The sequence below is a fragment of the Anguilla anguilla genome, chromosome 7, assembly GCF_013347855.1.
Source record: "Anguilla anguilla isolate fAngAng1 chromosome 7, fAngAng1.pri, whole genome shotgun sequence".
In the NCBI taxonomy this organism is placed as follows: Eukaryota; Metazoa; Chordata; class Actinopteri; order Anguilliformes; family Anguillidae; genus Anguilla; species Anguilla anguilla.
In genome coordinates this window covers 38,321,746-38,340,658 of record NC_049207.1, presented here as the reverse complement: position 1 = coordinate 38,340,658, position 18,913 = coordinate 38,321,746, and the positions used below count along the sequence as shown (strand labels likewise).

Sequence of the window (18,913 nt, the reverse complement as noted above, 5' to 3'; positions counted from 1 at the left end):
GGCTTCTGTGGGCTGGGCTGAAATTTATAGGAGAACATATACAGTTAAATGCAAATGTATTTGCACAGTGATACAATTTTTGTAGTTTTGGCTCTGTATTCCAGCACATTGGATATATGTGAGAATAATTGCATCTATATTGGGTGATCCATGTCAGAATTACAGTTAATTAAATAAGAAAACAGTTACAGTACCACAGGAACTAGCCTATATTTTACCACCATAGACACTATGCTAAAACATGGCAGCAGAGGAGATGCAGGTACTATGAAGCACCCGTTCATTGTTTTTTACTTTACTAACACTCTCGGAACTGAGGAGGGAGGCTTAATTGTTGCTATTAAGACTGGTTATGACTACCTAACCTGATAAAAAGGGTGTTCTTGCTGCACTGCTGTGGCCATAATGTTTCAGTGGTCTTCAGTGTAAGCCATGGAAGGGTACATCCTTCTCTCAATATCCCTGTTGTAGAAACTACTTTTGGCCCCTTCTCAGGTTGCCTCAGAAACCCGTGCCGTCATCAACTGGATGAAGAGCATCCCTTTTGTGCTGAGCGCAAACTTGCACGGGGGGGAGCTAGTGGTCACCTATCCCTTCGACATGACCCGCGATTGGGCCCCGCACGAGCACACGCCTACCCCAGATGACAGCTTCTTCCGCTGGCTGGCCACGGTCTATGCCAGCACCAACCAAGTCATGTCCAACCCCGACCGCAGGACCTGTCACCATGACGACTTCCTGCGCCACAACAACATCATCAACGGCGCGAACTGGCACACCGTCCCAGGCAGTGGGTAGCAGAATGCCATATCCTTTTACACCACATGTTCTGATCCTGAGACCACTGCATAATAATAATAATAATAATAATAATAATAATATGGCTGGAGAATGGGGCTTATGACCGAAAAATTGCCAGATCACTTTCCAGGTAGGACACTTAGAAAGTTGAGCAACTATCAGTCACATTGGGCTAACAATAATACATTCATTTTTTAACCCACATTCCAGAGTGGGGCCAAATGTATCTGTTAGGAGTTTGATTAACACTGTTAGAGCTGAATTAACACTGGACATTTTACTGTGTATCCTCGACCTAGATACATAACCTCAATTGCTTTGCTGTAAATCCAGCAGTATAAATGTACACTATGTCAAAAGTTGTGTAATAAGCTTTGCATATGAGTGACTGTAAAATGTCTGTAATGTAGTGTAATCGTAATTTGACACATTTAATAACAACACATACAAATGACAAATGAATATATTATTGTTAGGCCAAGGTGACTGAATGCTGCTCAACGTTCTCAGTATTGTACGCAGTCTATTCTCTCTCTTGAGAAATGTACAGGATTTGGTGCCACTAACATTATGGTATCAACCAATGAATCAAACTCATCACAGCTATTGGCCTGGCTGTTTTACTCTTTGTAATGTACATGTATCTCAGCTTCATTGGTTAATCATCATAGATTTTTGAAACCCCACATCTTCATTATTATAGTCATAGATGTTTTGATTTTAAAGCAGCTCAATAATTAGGTAATCACAGCCTCACTGTAAAACTGCTGTACCACCATGGCTTTGCATTGTGCCATTGCAATATGGGACATAGACTCATTTTGATGTAAAAAGAGGGAAAACCCCACAGACTACTCTTCAGTGCTCCCATGAATTATTGGGATGGTAGATATGCATCCTCCAAGGTTCCACATTCTCCTCAGATGGTAAGATGGAAAAAAACAGGGCCAAGTTACATGCATTTATTTTTGAAACATTGGGTAGTTTTTTATTTAACATTTATTTAACCCCCATTGAGATCAAAAACTTTTTTGCAAGGGGAACCTGACATAAAACACAAAGTTACACAAGACAGTTGACAAATGTGTTACAAACATCAAATGGTGTATCAGACATCTGTGCACAGTAACAGTAATTAAAAAGCAGAGGTTAAAAGCACACAGAGTACACTTCAGTCACTGAGTTATGAATTACACATTCAGCAACTGAAATTAATTTGTCAAGTTCAGTACATTTTTGCAGATTGTTCCAGATTTGCAATATATCTGAAACATAATTTTCCATTGCATTGCTTTGGAATAGAGCTTGTTTAAATGGTAAATGTAAATGGATTGCATTTATATAGCGCTTTTATCCAAAGCGCTTTACAATTGATGCCTCTCATTCGCCAGAGCAGTTAGGGGTTAGGTGTCTTGCTCAAGGACACTTCGACATGCCCAGGGCGGGGCCTGAACCGGCAACCCTCCAACTGCCAGACAATCGGTCTTACCTCCTGAGCTATGTCGTTTAATTTGTGTGAGGTAAAATAATCGTGTTTGTTGCAACTTGGCCTCATTTTGACATCAATACTTTTAATGGCAGGCCTAGATTTTGCTAGTCTTAATGACTTATAGACCGTGCTTCGTATGTCTTGGCATTTTTGCTTGTTGGAATGTTTTTTTGTGAGATTGAACTATATACACACAATGTATATCTGATGAAGACCTGTGGGTTGAATCATGTGTATATAGTTCAATAAATGGGAGCATTAAAGACTAGTATGTGGTGTCTTCCTCCTTTTTACATCTGAATTCCCCTATAACTCCAGCACCTATGAAAGACAGGTGTGCATGTGTTTTTCATCTTTGGTACATTTTATCATTCCATTGAGGAGGCAGAGCCATACACATTTATGCTCTGCATGCATCTTACCTGCAGGCATGAATGACTTCAGCTACCTGCACACCAACTGCTTTGAGGTAACGGTGGAGCTCTCCTGTGACAAGTTCCCCCATGCCAGCGAGCTTCCCATCGAGTGGGAGAACAACAAGGAGTCCCTCCTGGTCTACATGGAGCAGGTCAGCACCTCCTTCTTACTGTTTGTGCTCATATTCTGGGCTGGTGTTTACTGTCAGTTTGATGGTTCCTCCCACAGAATTTGCTTTTTTTTACATGCACCATCTTTTCGATGGCCTGAACAGCCATCGAAAAGATGGTGGAAAAGATAAAATCCAGTCCATTTTCTCTTTTCTGTAGTGCTTCAACAAAGTGTTAATTGTTGCAGCACTACAGAAAAGAGAAATGGACTGGATTTTATTCAGATGACAGAGTTATTTAAATGTAAAATGTGTAATGTACAGTGTAAAATTACTCTTGAGTGTTCCTGTGTGTGTACCAAAAAGCCACTGCAAAAGCTTACATCCACATCCCCAAGCCTTGGGGCAGGACAAACACATGATTGCGTGCCTTGATAAGAACACTGGTTCTTTAGGTCAGAACAAATGTCACCAAGCACAGCTTGTGTTGTGCTGTGCGGTAGGTGAGGCCTCCAGCCGCTCTACTGCTACTCCAACGTAACTTTTTATCCACTCTTCCTCTAGGTTCACCGCGGGATAAAAGGCTTAGTGATGGACAAGGACTCCAAGGCCGGCATAGCTAATGCTATCATCAAAGTAGATGACATTGACCACCACATCAGATCAGGTCAGTCCTTTCCAGCATTTGGTGGTATGACGCTTACGGGCAGTTCCACTGAGAAAGAATACCTAGCTCAAGCAACGTTGCTCATGCACATCAGCTGTGAACACTATCCACGCCATATTACCAACTCATTCACAGAAGTACTGATTCAAATAAAGTAACCATGCCCAAAAGCACAAGAACAAGACACATGGAAACAAGTCTAAATGCCATTATTACTACACTACCTGATTTTACGAATTATTTTCCCTCCTTGGTTCGCAAAATTCAGTGGTGGAGTGCATGCTTAGAGCAAATAACTTCAAACACTGAGTTGTGTAGCGCTGATGTAATATCACATGCTGAAGTTAGTATAGTTAAATCATACCATGTTACACACATTGTTGTTTGGTTTTGTATGTTGTATGCAGTTGATGGATATGTTGTATGTAGTTTAGGCCCAATTACCTCCTTTATGGTGGTCTGGATTACGTAAGAATTAATCTGATTTAGCACCTTGGAGTATTCCATTGCCACAGACTTTAAGTCAGCATTCAGGGGAGCTGTGTAATGCTCTGAATCCAACTGCTGTCCATATTCTACTTCTGTTTTGGCTGCAGCCCATTATCATAACTGACCATTTATAACAGATGTGTCTTCACTTATAGATTACATTTTTAATGACTTTCAGATCAGCCTTTATAAGATATTTAAGTAAGGGTCACACCAAAATGTCCCACATTTCAGTTATCTAAATTCAGTTCTTTAAAACCGATTACCCATTTTATGTTGTTGCACACATAATGATGCACAGATAACAATGACTAAAAAATGAAACCATATAACCACAAACAAAATGATTATTGAATAACCATTGAATAACAATTGACTGTTCTTCACTATTTTGGAACAATTTCTCTAATTCATAGAAGTGGACCATTTTGAATGAATGGTCTTTATTAAAGTCACATCATTGACGAGCAAATGGGAGTATAAATAGTTGTTCCCTTACAGTGAATAGTAGAAAGCACTCTATTATGCTATCGAACAATCCTAGTAGCTGTTGAATAACACAGCCTGCAACAACAAATTATTTCTGTCTCTTTTAACCCAAGGAGGGATACTCTTGTTGTATCGAATATCTGCTCTCTTTTGTGTTAGTATTATCCTTGTCTTGCAATTATGATAGCTGTTCTGGTCATTAGCATGTTCACACATTAAATGGTTTTCAAATAGATTTAAAGTAACTCCTAATTATAGTTTCAGGTCATCTTAAAAAATCTATACTATTTGTGAGTGGTAATTTGACATCATCTTTGTGAAATGGACACACCCTCTATTGGGCCCCATGTGCAAAAATGTGAGTCATTTTTATGGTGGAAATTTATACAGATAGCATCATTTAAACAGGTATTACCCAGGCAGCTGGCTCACTGTGCCACTATTCCCTGGAAGTGAAGTTTTTGGGCTTTCCACCCACTGAAGGCGCTTTGTGAATCATGAATTTGGTGGCCGTGTAGCTGGACTCCTTACCCATTACTACAGGATTAACAGGACTAACCTAAAGGAAACGGGACTCCAGGTAGAACACTGCTGTTGTACCCTTCAGCAAGGTACTTAACCTGCATTGCTTCAGTAAATATCCAGCTGTATAAATGGTTGCAATGTAAATGCTATGTAAAAGTTGTGTAAGTCGCTCTGGATAATGTAATGTAATGTATGTAATTTTATTCTGGTACAATGTTTAACAGGTGCAGAAGAATCCCACTTTCCTTGATTTCCCCTCAGTGGTCAGTAAGATTCAGTGTCCAGTTTTGGTTACTCAGATCACCCTTTCCCTTCCCTATAGCGGCTGGTGGAGACTACTGGCGGCTGCTGAACCCAGGAGAATACGAGGTCACGGCTAGCGCCGAGGGCTACTACCCCGTCACCCGGTCGTGCCGCGTGGAGTACCATCACTACCCCACTCTCTGCGACTTTCACCTCGCCAAGACGCTCAAGCAGAGGCTGCTGGACATCCTGGCCAAGGGCGGCAAGCTCCCGAAGAGCGTGAAACAGCGGCTGCACCAGCTGCGCCTGCGCAGGTTGCGCTCTAGCACCCAGGCCATCAACCGCCGCCGCGCCCGGGAGCGCAGGGCCAGGGCCTTCCGTCGCTAAGCGAGAGCCAATGGGAACCCTCATCTGGGGCTGCCATTTTCTATCTCCTGCCAACAGCACTGCTGCATAGTGCCTCTGAAAGCAGCGATTCTCAGAACGTACTGCGGTGGTGAAAACTAACATTATGGACACTTCGGTGTTTGGCAAATACCAAAGAAGATGATCAGAAACAGTATATAACATAACTGATATTAGGCCTGTAACCACCCTACTTAATTGCTCCATTACCTCTTATACTGTAGCTGTGACACCATAATCTAAATTTATACTACAGTTGAATTTTTATTCGGAGCCTGGAACACAAACTGTAAGGAATGCTTTTGTTACCCCTCATTACATTTAAATATGTTGACACAATACAAATGACAATGTGATTAAAATTTTGGCATCTATATGTTATAATCGTCTTGATATACTAGCAAGTGCCTTGGAGTGCTTCGGTTAACAGGCTGGAAACAACTGTGGGGAAATAGGTGAAGTTTTTAACGCTGAAAACTATTTAGTAACATTTGTCATTGATCACCTTCTAAACACATGCAGCGATTCTGAGCTTGAGATGAAATGATCAGTGTAGTCAATATAATACAGGACTCATTTCAAAATGGGCATTGATTTATTCACTTTCACATTTAACCTGAATATTTTACTTAGAAATTCATAGAGAACATGACTGAATTAAACTTGTCAGGTTGTTAGTGATTTAATATTTATTTGATGAAGCAAGAATAGACCCTTTCTGTCATAGACCAAAGAACTGGACATTTGAGGATGGATTGCTGTAAAATACAGCAAGAGATTGGACAATTTATGCATTGACATCAAGAACTATGTTTTAAAAACAGTCCTGCATAGCATCTCTAAGGTCAGCTTGATATTAAGCAGCTAGCTAACATGGCAGTTGCAATTGAAAAGCTGTTTTTTATTGGTTTGGAATCATGTACCCATATCAGAGCATACTGGTTATATGCAGACTTGTAATGTGTATTAATGTTTTCTCAAACATGTGAATAAAAATGCTGGCATTCACAGGTCCTTGCAAGCCAAGTGACAACTGTATACAGTACATAGGGCTTCACAGCGGTGCGGATATTTTCCAGCTTTGTCTCGTTCTGTTGGAGTGGTTCGACTTTCAGCTTCATTTAAAAGCATATGCATGTGTCAAAAGCAATCGTTTCATGCATCTTGAGCTGACAAATTTCCCCCTTTTTCCCAAATATTAATTTTTTATTCATATATTTTTAAGTTACCACCAATTGTGACCAATCTCTAAACTAAATGCTTTGTATAAGACAGGAATATTCTAGAAAGCAGGACATTGTGTTTGCTCAAGCTGTTTTGATTCATACACAAGTCATTTAACCCCTACTGTCTTGTGTCATTTGTAAAGTATGTATTGGTTTTGGTCTTATTGTTTTCTTGTTTGCAGCGTCGTCTTGTACTTTTTCTTGTGTGTTGTCCCATGTCCATGTAAATGATGGTGCTTATCTGTAGGATATTGTCTGTTTTTACTATTCTGACTGATTACGTATAAATATTTCCTCACTGAGGACAATAAAGGTCTATTCTGTTCTATTCAATTCAAATATGTTCTACACGAGTTGTCTATTCTTTGTAAGAGTCGCAACAAAAAAGATAATTCAGTTTTATAAAGGCCATACTGTTACAAATCATGTAAGTTTGTCACATATACAGCTCATTTACTTTCCACACAACACGAAAACACTGTTTAAAGCTCTCTGCAAATCAGTCATTGATATCAAAATAATGGCATGTTACCAAACTTAAATGAAACTAAATGTTCACTAATGTTTCACTAAAAAGGTGCTATTCCAAAGCGATGCTAAACATATTGTCCATGGATCCAATACTGAGATAAATATACAGAATTATACAACATTGGATTTGATACTAAATTAAGATCTATTGTCTTTTTTCCTGACAGCACTACACATATTTACACTAATAATTCAAATACTATGTGGAGCTATTTGATCTGCTGTTGTAGTTTTTTTTTTTTTTTTTGTCATAGCCATACTATGCATGAACTTAGCGTAGACTTACATTTATGGTATGAAATATTCACTGATTTCTCTGTTCATATATAAACATGCTGCGTAAATATAGGTGTTTATGCTATGCGAGAATAAATTGTCTAGGGATCTTTCAATCAGCAGGCAATTTAGGCCTTGAAAACCAAGTGTGTGTACCCAATGACTTAAAATCAAATTGATTACATAAATTAAGTATTTAAGTGGTGAAAAACACCAAAACAAGCATACACAGCTGCTCTCCTGGTCTGGAGTTGTGCACCCCTAATCTAAATTTGCACTAAACTACCATGGCCAGTTGAAATCTGGAATAATACTAAAAAGAAAAACAGAACAAGTTTTAATAAGGTATTTTAATAAGTTAAAACCACGTCTTTAAGTTATTTTATGGCAAAGTAGACCACTGCATTACAAATACTTTCTGCTAAGACTTGCGAACAATCAGACTGATGACAGTGTGACTGTTTCAAAACTGCGTCTTGAATCTGTCACCCTCTGCCAGTGTCTTCCACTGTTCTTCCGCCTTTTTTATTATAACAGAGAACACTACAATACACATACATTCACAAGGAGGAACATGCAGCTTAAAATAATAATAATAGTAATAATAATAATATAATAATACAATAATACACAAACAAACAAATACATACTTTTTAAAAAGTAAATAGTAACTGTAAGCCTTTTTTGACACCATCGGGGGTGATATATTCAAAGAAACATACAGAAGAGTTGAAATACTTATAGAATTAGCTTTTCTCTTGTTCGCGTCAGCTGGTCAAGTGTCAGCAAAACATATCGATGGGGGCGCACCATAGACATGCATATTATTTTTTTACCAACGAAAGGAAGTGCGTTTAACCACTTCCGGAAGTCCGAAAATACAATGGATCACAGGAAATGTTGTTTTATTATGCAGTAGCTCGCTTAGCTAAATAAATAAATAACCAAATGACCTGGTAGAACAAAATAAGTTGACATTTCTTGCTTGAAAGTTATACTCATCAAATTAATACAACTGCGTCCGTCTAGCGCGAGTTTGGTTTGTGATATCTTTTGATGAATTAGACTCGGTTGGTGATGATTATCAACATTTCATTGCTGAATTGCTTACCCATGGTTATAATTTCAGAAAACCGTAATCACCGTATTGCTAATAGCTAATTACGTAGCTACAGCAGTTATACGTTTATTTCTAACCAGCTGTAGCTAGCTCTTGCAAATGTTACAGCCGAGCCTAAACTTACTAAACTTACCACGTGCGATAAATCCTCATGGGCATTCTAGCCCTTAACTGCGTTTGCGATTATATAGGCTTCTGACCAGGAAACCTACTACAGCTGTGGCTAGGAAACGGCTCAGCTATTTGGATCTACTCGTCAGTGTGCATTTACGCAAGGTAATGGTCACACGAGCAAAAGAAGAATTGTGCATGGATATGATTGTGGATATAGGAGATTGTCTGCCGCTGTGGCACTGTGCACGTAACTATCGGTAGTTATACGAGCATATAAATATGCGCATCCTTTTGCTGTCCGAATTACATAAAACGCACTGGTGTTCTGAATAAACAATGTTTTGAACGGCATCACATCCTATGTCGGTTGCAACAGTCCAGAGCACACAGAGGTTCAAAATGGTTTCAGTCATAATGACCAGCTGATAACCTTACATCTTCCTGCCTCCATTCATGGCTCTGCATTACCAATATGACAAAAGTGAAGCCATCTTGTTAACTTTTGCTTCCAGTATGTTTGTCAGTACAGGGATGTATTTCTACATGTGGGAATTTACTTACGGCTCTGTAAATGAACACACAGAGGTATATGTTAAAATTTCTGCTCAGATCATTAGAAGGGGTGCTAGAAAATGTTCTCCCTCTTGTTCTCTGCATTTAAGGAGCAGCCATGGCTGAGTTTCAGATTCGGAGGTACCGGGACGAGGACCAGGAGGCGGTTAAGGAGACTTTCATGCTCGCCATGAGCGAGCACATTCCCTCCACCTTCATGCACATGCTCAGACAGCCCCTCACCCAGGCCACCCTCGCCTGCGTCTTCTGTGCCCTGCTGGCCACCTCGGGGTCCGTGCTCCTGCCCGTGCTGGCCGTCACCCTCCTTCTGGCCGGGGCTCGGCAGCTGGTGGACTACTCCTTCGCTCGCTACATAGAATCGTGCCACAGGGGAGGCCTGGACCGCGTGCGCGAGGCCTACATGGAGGGGAAGGACTCCTGCTTCTGGGTGGCGGAGAGCGAGGGCCGGGTGGTGGGCACTGTGGCCTGCCTGCCCTCCAGGAAGCACCAGGGCGAGGAGTGCCTGGAGCTGAAGAGGATGGCCGTCCGGAGGACCCACAGGGGGCTGGGCATTGGCAAGGCCCTCTGCCAGGTGGTGGCAGAGTTCGCTAGGGAGAAGAACTACAGCCAAGTGCTCCTCTACTCCTCGGTGGTCCAGACAGATGCCCAGAAGCTGTATGAACGTGTGGGATACAGGAGGGTGGGAGAGTCTGTTGTCCCACAGCTTCTGGCTAAGCTGCTGAACTTCACCCTCATTGAGTACAGGTACAAGCTGGTCGAGGGCGATGGATGAGGAATCCATCATCATGAACATGACGATGATGAAAGTAATGAACGTGAAGATCTTGATGGTTTTATACATTTGGTTGAGTGCTATTGCTTTGCATTTGTCATGTCTGGGAGACTGGGATTCCCCCTTGGGTAAAAATGTCCTCTGGATTCAGGAATTACATTTTATAAAGGATTTTTTTTCAAGTCGCTAAAATGCCCTGTGAAGCTAGGCACATTTAACAGCAAATACAGCCTGTCAAAACAACAGACTCCAGAAGCAGAAGTACTGATAAATTCCCCAAGATGCAATCAAATGCATATAGCCAGTCAATTCCATAAATCAAATTTTTTTTTTTTTTTTTGGAATATGAAATAAAAAGAAAGTACACGCTCTTTCAGTTCTATGGTTTTCTGGTCAAAGCATACCCTCATCTATTCCTCACCAAGTCCAAATCTAACCTCATGGGACTGTAAACACTAAAAAGTGCACCTTTACTGCTTTTGTATCAATTCAGATGGTCATTAGGTAATTACAACCAATCAAGTGCACAAGATTAGTTGATTGACAGGAAGTCCTACCACCTGTATATAAAAGCAGACAATTTGGTCTGGAGCGTTCAGGTTTGTGTTAATGAGGACAAAAGGTATCTGTGATGTATTTCAATTGTTATACTTCAGGGGTCCCCGTAGGCCAGTGGTGTCAAACTCGTTGCCATGGAGGGCCATGTGTATGCAGGTTTTCATTCCAACCAATTAATGCTGCCTTAATTGAGTCCAATTACTCATTCAGCCATATGCGTTTAACTGCATTGAAGCACAGAATATAAGAAATTTTTTATTTAGACAATGCGGGTCACCATAGACGTCGGGTCACCATTGTGCACAAACCTGCATCCCTAATTCAGCAAATCATTTAACTAATTATATAATCAAGATCTGAGGCTGGAATGAAAACCTGCATACACACGGCCCTCCATGGCAACGAGTTTGACACCACTGCCGTAGGCGCTCCCAACTAATTGTACAATTGAGTTTGTATTTGAGACATTTATATTTAAAAAAATGTATCTAATATGGGGAGAGTCAGGAATGAAAGTAATAATGGATGGAAGTTTAAATGCTACAAAAAGCATGTTCTGGTCCTCACTCCTGGTCATGGAGAGCAGCAGGGTCTGCTGTCTTTTGTTACTCAGCACTTGTTATTAGCACAGCAGTCAATTAATTAAAGCCATTTATTACATGGTTAACTCAGGTCACCTGGTTTCTTGGGTCTGAGTCGTTCATTGGTCTTAAGGAAAAAACAAAAACCAGCTGATTGTGGTGCTCCAGGACCAGGATTGAGTATAATCGCAATAAAAAGAAAAATGCGTCCTTATAAAGCAGGGGTGTCCAATCTTATCTGAAAAGGGTTGCTGTGGGTGCAGGTTTTTGTTTTATCCCAGCACTAAGACTCCTGATACTACTGAAAGACTTGATTTAATACCATGATTAATAAATTATTTGAATCATGAATTCATTTTATTGGACTTTTTTGCGCAAGTTAAATGTTATATCTGCTTAATTTTTTTAATGTGGCCACTGCTTCTAACAAAACCTATCATGCCCCTGTGCAACATTAATCAATCCATTGATCCTCTTTCGTCATTGCCTCCACCCTGCCCACATCTGTCGCCACCTGCTGCTCCCCATCACCGCTACCCGGCCCCACCCATCATTTGAGCCGCATCATACACTCTATAAAACTGACTGACATGTTGGTCACCAGTCGGCACCCTGTGCCGTCCAGGGGAGGATGCGTTTCCCCCTGGAGCCTGGTTCCTTCCGAGGTCACTTCCCATCTGCCACAGGGAGTTTTTCCTTGCCACTGTTACCTTAGGCTTGCTCCTGTGGGGGTTTAGGCCAGGGTTGTCCATAAAGCGTATTGTGACAACTGCTGTAAAATACGCTATACAAATAAAATTAGATTTTGATTGTTTATACCTGCTTATCCTGCATGTTGGCTTATTTTTGGTTAAATAATGACACTTAAGTTAAAGTAAAATTGGTTGTATTATTTTTCACACAAATCTACATTTATATACTGTACTGGACTTGGTGAGGACTTGAAGAGGGTTAGTTGTGTCCTAATATGTAGCCTAAAATATTAGGTTACATATTAGGACAGGATGTACTTTCTTTTTCACATCCCTGTCTGCCTTAAGCAGTCAAAGTGCATTTGATTGAATCCAGCCCATTTTCATTGAATGTCATATGATTTTCATAATCATCATTTAATTAAAGATTTTGAAACATGATGTTGCTGGTTCCTTGTTTTTTATGAATCAATTGGCTATGTTGTTTTTTTTAACCTCTCAGATTATTCAAGTTTGTAGGTTTCTCTGAAAATTAAGAATCACTGCAGTAATTCATTCCTAGTGTTATTATTAGGCTACATTAATGCATGTGTGAATATATTATTTTTTAACCAATATTAATCCTGGGTAAACTGCTTGGTGGACAAGTGTACCTCTGTTGTCATTAATTGGTAGTGCTAACTGATATACGTATATAGGTGCCGAACACACTAGTGCTTTGTAGCAGCTGAAGTAGCAGGTGCTGTGCTCTGGTCATGCTCGCCCCAATACATACACTCTTGCTAGTAGCATATGAGGTGTTCCCAAGGTTGTATAAAGCAGCAATGCTGCCCTTGAACAGCCAAATTTATTCTATGCAAATTTTGAGCTAAGAATCTCATGTTTCTGTGTATCCTGTTGGCTCATATTCAGTGCTACTGTAAAATGTCATATGTTGCTCATGCTCAGCATGAATTAGTCTGTGGCCCCAGTGTGTTGTCTGAAAATCTCCACTTGGCCTCTTCGATGTTTTCTCTGTCAAAATTTGATCGACACTGGGTGACGACAGGAAGCCTGCATGTAGAGCAGTGCAGTGGTCATGTTGGGGAAACAGCATAATGGAATGGTGGCCATCTTATCCACGATGGAAGAGTGAGCTGTGTGTGGAAACTGGAGAAGACCCCTATGAATCCCTTGGGGTATCAGACAGGAAGCACTGACACACAGACATTTTTTTTTCTGTCAGGTGCATCTCATGCTGCATAATGGTGGGAGTTGAGGTAAGTCTCCTCCCTCACCGTATGGCCCTCCAGTTGTTCAATTTATTATTGCCATATGTAGATGAAAAATTTTACATTTGGTAAAAACATTTATTTTTATTTATTATGGATGAACACTGCTTAAATTTAATTGCTCTCAGTTTTCTGTCAGCTAAAGATATTTTAAGCAGTGACCATTTTCAACTTGACCTTTCATTTGTAGAGATCTCTGAAATGGGGAGTGCTCATATGAACATATTGTCATATTTTCCACCCTAAGCATTTGTTTACAATTGTACTCAGCATATAACAGCTGCGAAGGCCTAGTGTTCTTATGAACAGCCCTGCATAAAAACACACTTAGTAGACCTCAAGAGGATGCTTTTTGGGTCTTTGCCACAAATATTGGTTGGTTTGTAGTTCTGCGTTGTGTTCCCTGGAGGTTGTGAATTTCACAGAGCAAGAAGTGGCCAGCTGGAACTGTGAAGAAAACTATAGTATCAGTGCAGTTTGCTGTTTGGTTTGGATTAATCGCAAGTTTTGCAGATGTTTGATAATTCTCTCATGGCACTGTCTATTGACCCAGTAGAGACCCCACAATTAATAATGTATCAACAAATGACTAAAATAATTTGCTCAGGCAATTTTCTGCAATGCAGAGTGAATGTAATGGTTAGACAGCATGAAAGTAAATGTACAACATTGTGACAGCAGAAGAAAAGACCTGGGTGCACAGCTTGCACTTTTAATAAATGAATTCAATTACATTCAAATGGAGAAATGTGATACATTTAGGGCCAGTTCTGTAGACACAGATTAAGCATAGTCCTAGACTAAATTCTATTTTGAATGGCGATTCTCCATACATAACCAGTCCTCAATTTGTGGAAGGGAATTCTATGGTCAACAACTTTGTTGACATTTTGGGATTTTCGGTTTCATGAAGTGAGTTCACAATGACTTGTTACTGGGGCAACAGAGTCTAAATCCCAAACCTGTGAAACCGCAGGTGCATGCTTACATTAGCTGGTGATATCACACACACAGAGCATTTGGAATGGAACGTGTTTTTAAAGACCGACATGATCCTTTAAGGCGGTTGTATGATTTTTTTTTTTTTTTTTTTTTTGAGCACTACTGATTTAGTCGTGAGGGAATACTTACCTCCAGCAATTAATATTTGTGCACATTTTCAACTCGGAGCGAAGCGAGCCCTAACCAGTGACACCAACGACTGCATTGAACGCTGCTTCCTCAAACTGGTGAATTTTATATGCTGTTTATGATGCAGAAAATATAGGCCTAATAATAAACTTTATTTGTTCATTTGTTTCATACATAAAATGCAATGCAGTGCTTCACATTTGAAGACAAGAATAAAAGCAAAATAAAACCAACAGACACAATGGATGCAAGGATGCAAACTTACACAATAAATACAGTTGTAAAATGAAGAAATTAGAATTTTTTTTACAATTGAAATGAGAAATCAGCTGCAGTTAAAGCCAAATAAAAATATACCTGAACCAACTGTAACCCATGCTGCAGCTGGGACTACTAGTTTTTGATTTCACACTTTGATCTTCGATTTCACTTTAAAATCAGAGCTGTTATATCCTTACCACCCCACGCCCCACGAAAAGAAAAGTGAAGTTTGTTGTCTGTCTATTTTAATAGGTTCTGACTGCCCACAGATCACGTCTAGGTTTTGCATATGTGTGTGTGTATGTGTGTGTGGGGGTTTTATGGTAGGATTGGCTTATTTGCCTGACAGGTGACACCACATGGAAATTAGCGTCGCAACCTTGTGGAAAATGTCATGCCCGTGTAGCCTACATTCAGTAAAAGATGGGGTTAATGTTCAGTTCGTCAGAAGCTGATCAATTTATCCAGGGATAAAGGAGGTGGAGCTTGTATTAAGAACAGGTGAGGGGCTGCGACAGGGTAGCTTGGCAAATCGGATGCTTATTACTAGGTCCTACGGACGTGAAATATGCAGACAGAACGCAGAAAGGTGCCAGATACCGTCTGCACTGTTCTCATAAAAGCTGGAAGGTGGCTAACGTGAGTGTTTATCCTCAATTTGGCGGTTAATCAGCCATACATCATTTTGTCTAGCACGCTAACCCAGCGCAAACTTATGCAATCAATAGCTAGCTACACTAAAACAGCAGCAACAATTGTTAGGAACATGATTTCACAGAAAGGACTACATAATGTTATAGGGTAAATGTATACCGCCTTTCATTTGGTAACAATTTTTAGTTTTGGCGATCTGGTAAACAATGAACCAGTACTGAACTGACAATGTACAGCAATGCACGGCCGGGCTACACTAAAACACCAGCAAGAATTGCTAGGAACGTGATTTCAAATAAATATTGCATAATCTTGAAGATATCTCTTATATTGGACTACAGAAACCAAAACCACAATAAGATAGTGCAACGTGAACTATAGGAAGTAGTAACTGAACAAATATCAATAATGCTTATGACAAGAGACTTTAAAAGTTCACGAAGATCTTAAATGCAAACATATTGCACTTTGCACTTTAGTGCATAAGCGCGTCTATAGTAGGTGTATCGTTGTATGAATAGGTGTCCTATTCTGAAGTATTTTCAATTTGTAGATTGAGCGACCTTTTTGTCACTAGGTGTCGCTGTTTTCATATGAAACCACGCTGTTGCCTCACTCAGCAATTTGTAATCCTTATGTGGTCTTGAATACATGCTGAACATTTTTGTATGAAACATCATCAGAGTATACATTTTTGGAAAAGGAGGTCACTGTGGTTAGGTTATTCCTTTTGAAGTCCTTGGCGGTCCTTTAATAGCATGTCACCTAATCCTTTGCTCACTCTCTTAGGTGGTGTAAATTAAAGAATATGAGTGCCTACAACTCTTAAACATGCATTTCAATGTATTTCAACATTATTTAATTATTCCTGTGGTTGATGTGGCTTGTGATAAGATTTCTCACTCCTGTTTGAGCGGTATGTTGTCAGCATTCTTTCTTGTATTGCAAAGCTTTATCCTTGTAGCCTAATTTCTGGGAACATTAAAGATTGTGATAATTTGTAAGCAGTTTAAATCTCCAGTTGCCGTAAACTGGAAATATTTCTGTAGCTATCCTGGAATTCTGTGAGTCTCTCCTTAGAAATGGCAAAAAAACAAAAAACAAAACAAAAAAAACACTTCACTTCTTGGAGGCTGGATCAGTATGATGATGGATAGCATCACAGGCAGTGTCTTTATCCAGACTCCTCTCCTCCACTTTTGCTTTGTCCCATCCCTTTCCCCTCCTCCTCCTTTTAAAGGAGAGGGGGAGAGAGGGTTGCCATTGTAAGGAGTACTGGCAAGATTACAGCAAGGAGCAACATGTCTATGACGAGGAGGCATTCGTATACACCGCGGGTGCGTATTGTCCGTGTTGGTGATTTAAATGCTAATCCAAATCTTAGAATCCCAAACATTAGGAGGGACAGGGCTGTCATGGTTACTTGGTGGACTTTTTGGCCGAAGGAGTTGTTATAGGCTACTCTGCACAGAGACGAAAAAGTGACATCAATTATTTTCTTGGGAATATGTGCGTGGGAGTCAGGCAATGAAGGTGGTTTGCAAGGATGTTCTGTTAAAGATGAGCCTGCTGCCAAAAGCAAAATCAGTACATTTGATATCTGCAGGAATACTTTAACTCTACTTTGGGGAAACTGAGGTGACCTCTGCAGTTTGTTGAGGAGCATGGAGATGTCAAGCCTATTTTATGATGTCTCAGTAATTGTCCCCTGAAAGCGATGAGATGAAGGTTACCGGATCTGTGCAGCACCCCTGACTTAACTCCTGTGAATAAACTGATAATGTTATCGCAGAGTGCAGAATGTCACAGTATTCTCTGCGTCAGTTGTCAAGACAAGATGGTGCTTCATCAATTCGTTTTATCATGGTTGTTCTTGCAGTCAGTTAAAATAGCATTAAGTCTCTAAAGATTCAGAACAGCTTCTCCAACAGAATTTTTCTTTCCTTCTTTGATCATAATGAGCTTTTGTTCATATATCATGTGACTGAAGCATGTAGTTAGCCTAAGGCTAACTGTCTTTGGGTTGGCCTCAGCTTTCTTGTTTACCCTTGATAGGAGTCATCCCACATTGCAAAAACAACTTCCTGCCTTGTTTACACTTGGTGGACCCAAGTTTTGCAGAGCCTCTCTAAGTTGACAGACACCGTGAGGGGTCTGTTGCCTTGGACTAAGATGGGTCACACAACCTTGGACCAGGTGGCAGGAAGTGAGCTTTCATGAGCCTGTCCAGCAGTCACTTCATTTGTTTGGTTTGTTTTGGTTGGGTGGCTATGAAAGGTTCACATCCAATTCAAGTTTTTTTTGTACAGTATGTTGCCTGCTGCTTGATAACATACCACCTGCAATGATTTAATATATATCATGGGACATATTTGGTAGACAATGATTGCAAAGTTTGTATCATACTGTACAGTTGTCTTGGGAAGCACACAGGTTGAAATGCCTGCAGATAATGTAAACAAATTTATTTGGAGCAAAATCTTACATTCACCTAGTCCTCCAGGATTTGAGTTTTGAAAGAAAATCCACTCCCCCTTGTTTGCGATGTCTGAATCTTGTTTCCACGCAGTCATACACGTGGGGGTTTTTGCCGTCTGAATGAGTTTGCTCGATTACTGTTCAAGGCAAATGTTTCCAAAACGTCAGCGAGTTGACGGCATGGTAATTGAAACCCTTTGAAAATCAATACGTGGCTTTATTGTTTTTCCTGTTTTCATCGGTTGGCGTGTCTCTTATCGGGAACTGTGTCCGTTTCATTTTAAAAGTAGAAATGAAAATGGAAAGCCTTGGAGCATGTTAATGGCATAGATTAACCGTCCGCTCTTCTCCTCGTTGTCTCTCTAGCAGGGAGACGGAGATTACAGGGGCGGGTGACTGTCATTTAATCAAAATGCGCACACATCGCTATAGTCTATAGAATTTAGGCTGTACCAATCATTGTAAGGCAGACCCTGCGGGGAAAGAACAGCGCTGCATTTGTCTCTGTCCACATGTCTGTCAGCGATCGCTCAGCACCCCCTGCCGAATGCACTGCCAGACCCCGAATACAAGCGAGACTGAGCTTTTCTATCACGGCAGTCACTATAATCATGTACATAATTTGGCAGCGCAAAATTTGTCACACAAAGATTTTTTTCCGGAGGTGTTCAAAGCAATAAAACCCACTAACCCAGTTGCTCATACCTTCCCCTGACTAATGGGGACGTTAACATTGTCCTCATAATGCCTTCGAGGTGTGTGCTGTGGAAATTGCCAGCCAAATTGTGTAGCTCAGAATAGTGCATTTCTGAGGTGCTTTGACAACATGAACCACATTGTTCAATGGAATGGCTCACAGTGCATTGCCTGATGAGGAACAGAGTATTTTTCAAGATAGAATTTGCATTCATGATGGAACAGCTGACACACTTTTTTAGGGCAATGTTTAATTTGGTGTTTCCTGTTTTAACCATCCTTGTCCGTAAGTTGTGCAGACTGTGTGGACTTCAGCAAACTTGTCTCACCAGTAGGCTGTTTGTG

At 40.4% G+C, this 18,913-nt stretch overlaps 3 protein-coding genes across 4 annotated transcripts in view; all 3 read left to right on the top strand.

Moving 5' to 3' along the window:
- Positions 1-7,189, top strand: part of LOC118231315 (probable carboxypeptidase X1) — a 28,648-nt gene extending 21,459 nt beyond the window's left edge. Inside the window, exons 10-13 of the mRNA XM_035425012.1 lie at positions 496-790; positions 2,719-2,858; positions 3,381-3,483; positions 5,309-7,189. Coding sequence (XP_035280903.1) covers positions 496-790; positions 2,719-2,858; positions 3,381-3,483; positions 5,309-5,616 — 846 coding nt within the window. The 3' untranslated portion in view covers positions 5,617-7,189. The remainder of the gene's footprint in view (positions 1-495; positions 791-2,718; positions 2,859-3,380; positions 3,484-5,308) is intronic.
- Positions 7,190-8,540: 1,351 nt separating this feature from the next.
- Positions 8,541-10,910, top strand: LOC118231241 (N-acetyltransferase 8-like). The gene is made up of 3 exons (XM_035424885.1): positions 8,541-8,737; positions 8,991-9,063; positions 9,564-10,910. The coding sequence occupies exon 3, from the start codon at positions 9,572-9,574 to the stop codon at positions 10,244-10,246; it is 675 nt and encodes a 224-aa protein (XP_035280776.1). The 5' UTR covers positions 8,541-8,737; positions 8,991-9,063; positions 9,564-9,571; the 3' UTR covers positions 10,247-10,910.
- A 5,762-nt stretch (positions 10,911-16,672) lies between these two features.
- The window catches only part of LOC118231047 (dynactin subunit 1-like), a 43,257-nt gene continuing 41,016 nt past the window's right edge, over positions 16,673-18,913 (top strand). The window contains exon 1 of one of the 2 annotated variants that reach the window (XM_035424478.1): positions 16,673-16,731. In XM_035424478.1, the coding sequence (XP_035280369.1) occupies positions 16,696-16,731 (36 nt within the window). In that variant the 5' untranslated portion in view covers positions 16,673-16,695. The remainder of the gene's footprint in view (positions 16,732-18,913) is intronic. The other variant, XM_035424479.1, reaches the window with a different exon arrangement.

Coding starts and splice junctions, on each gene's coding strand:
- LOC118231241 (XM_035424885.1), top strand. CDS start 9,572: ATGGCTGAGTTTCAGATTCGGAGGTACCGGGACGAGGACCAGGAGGCG.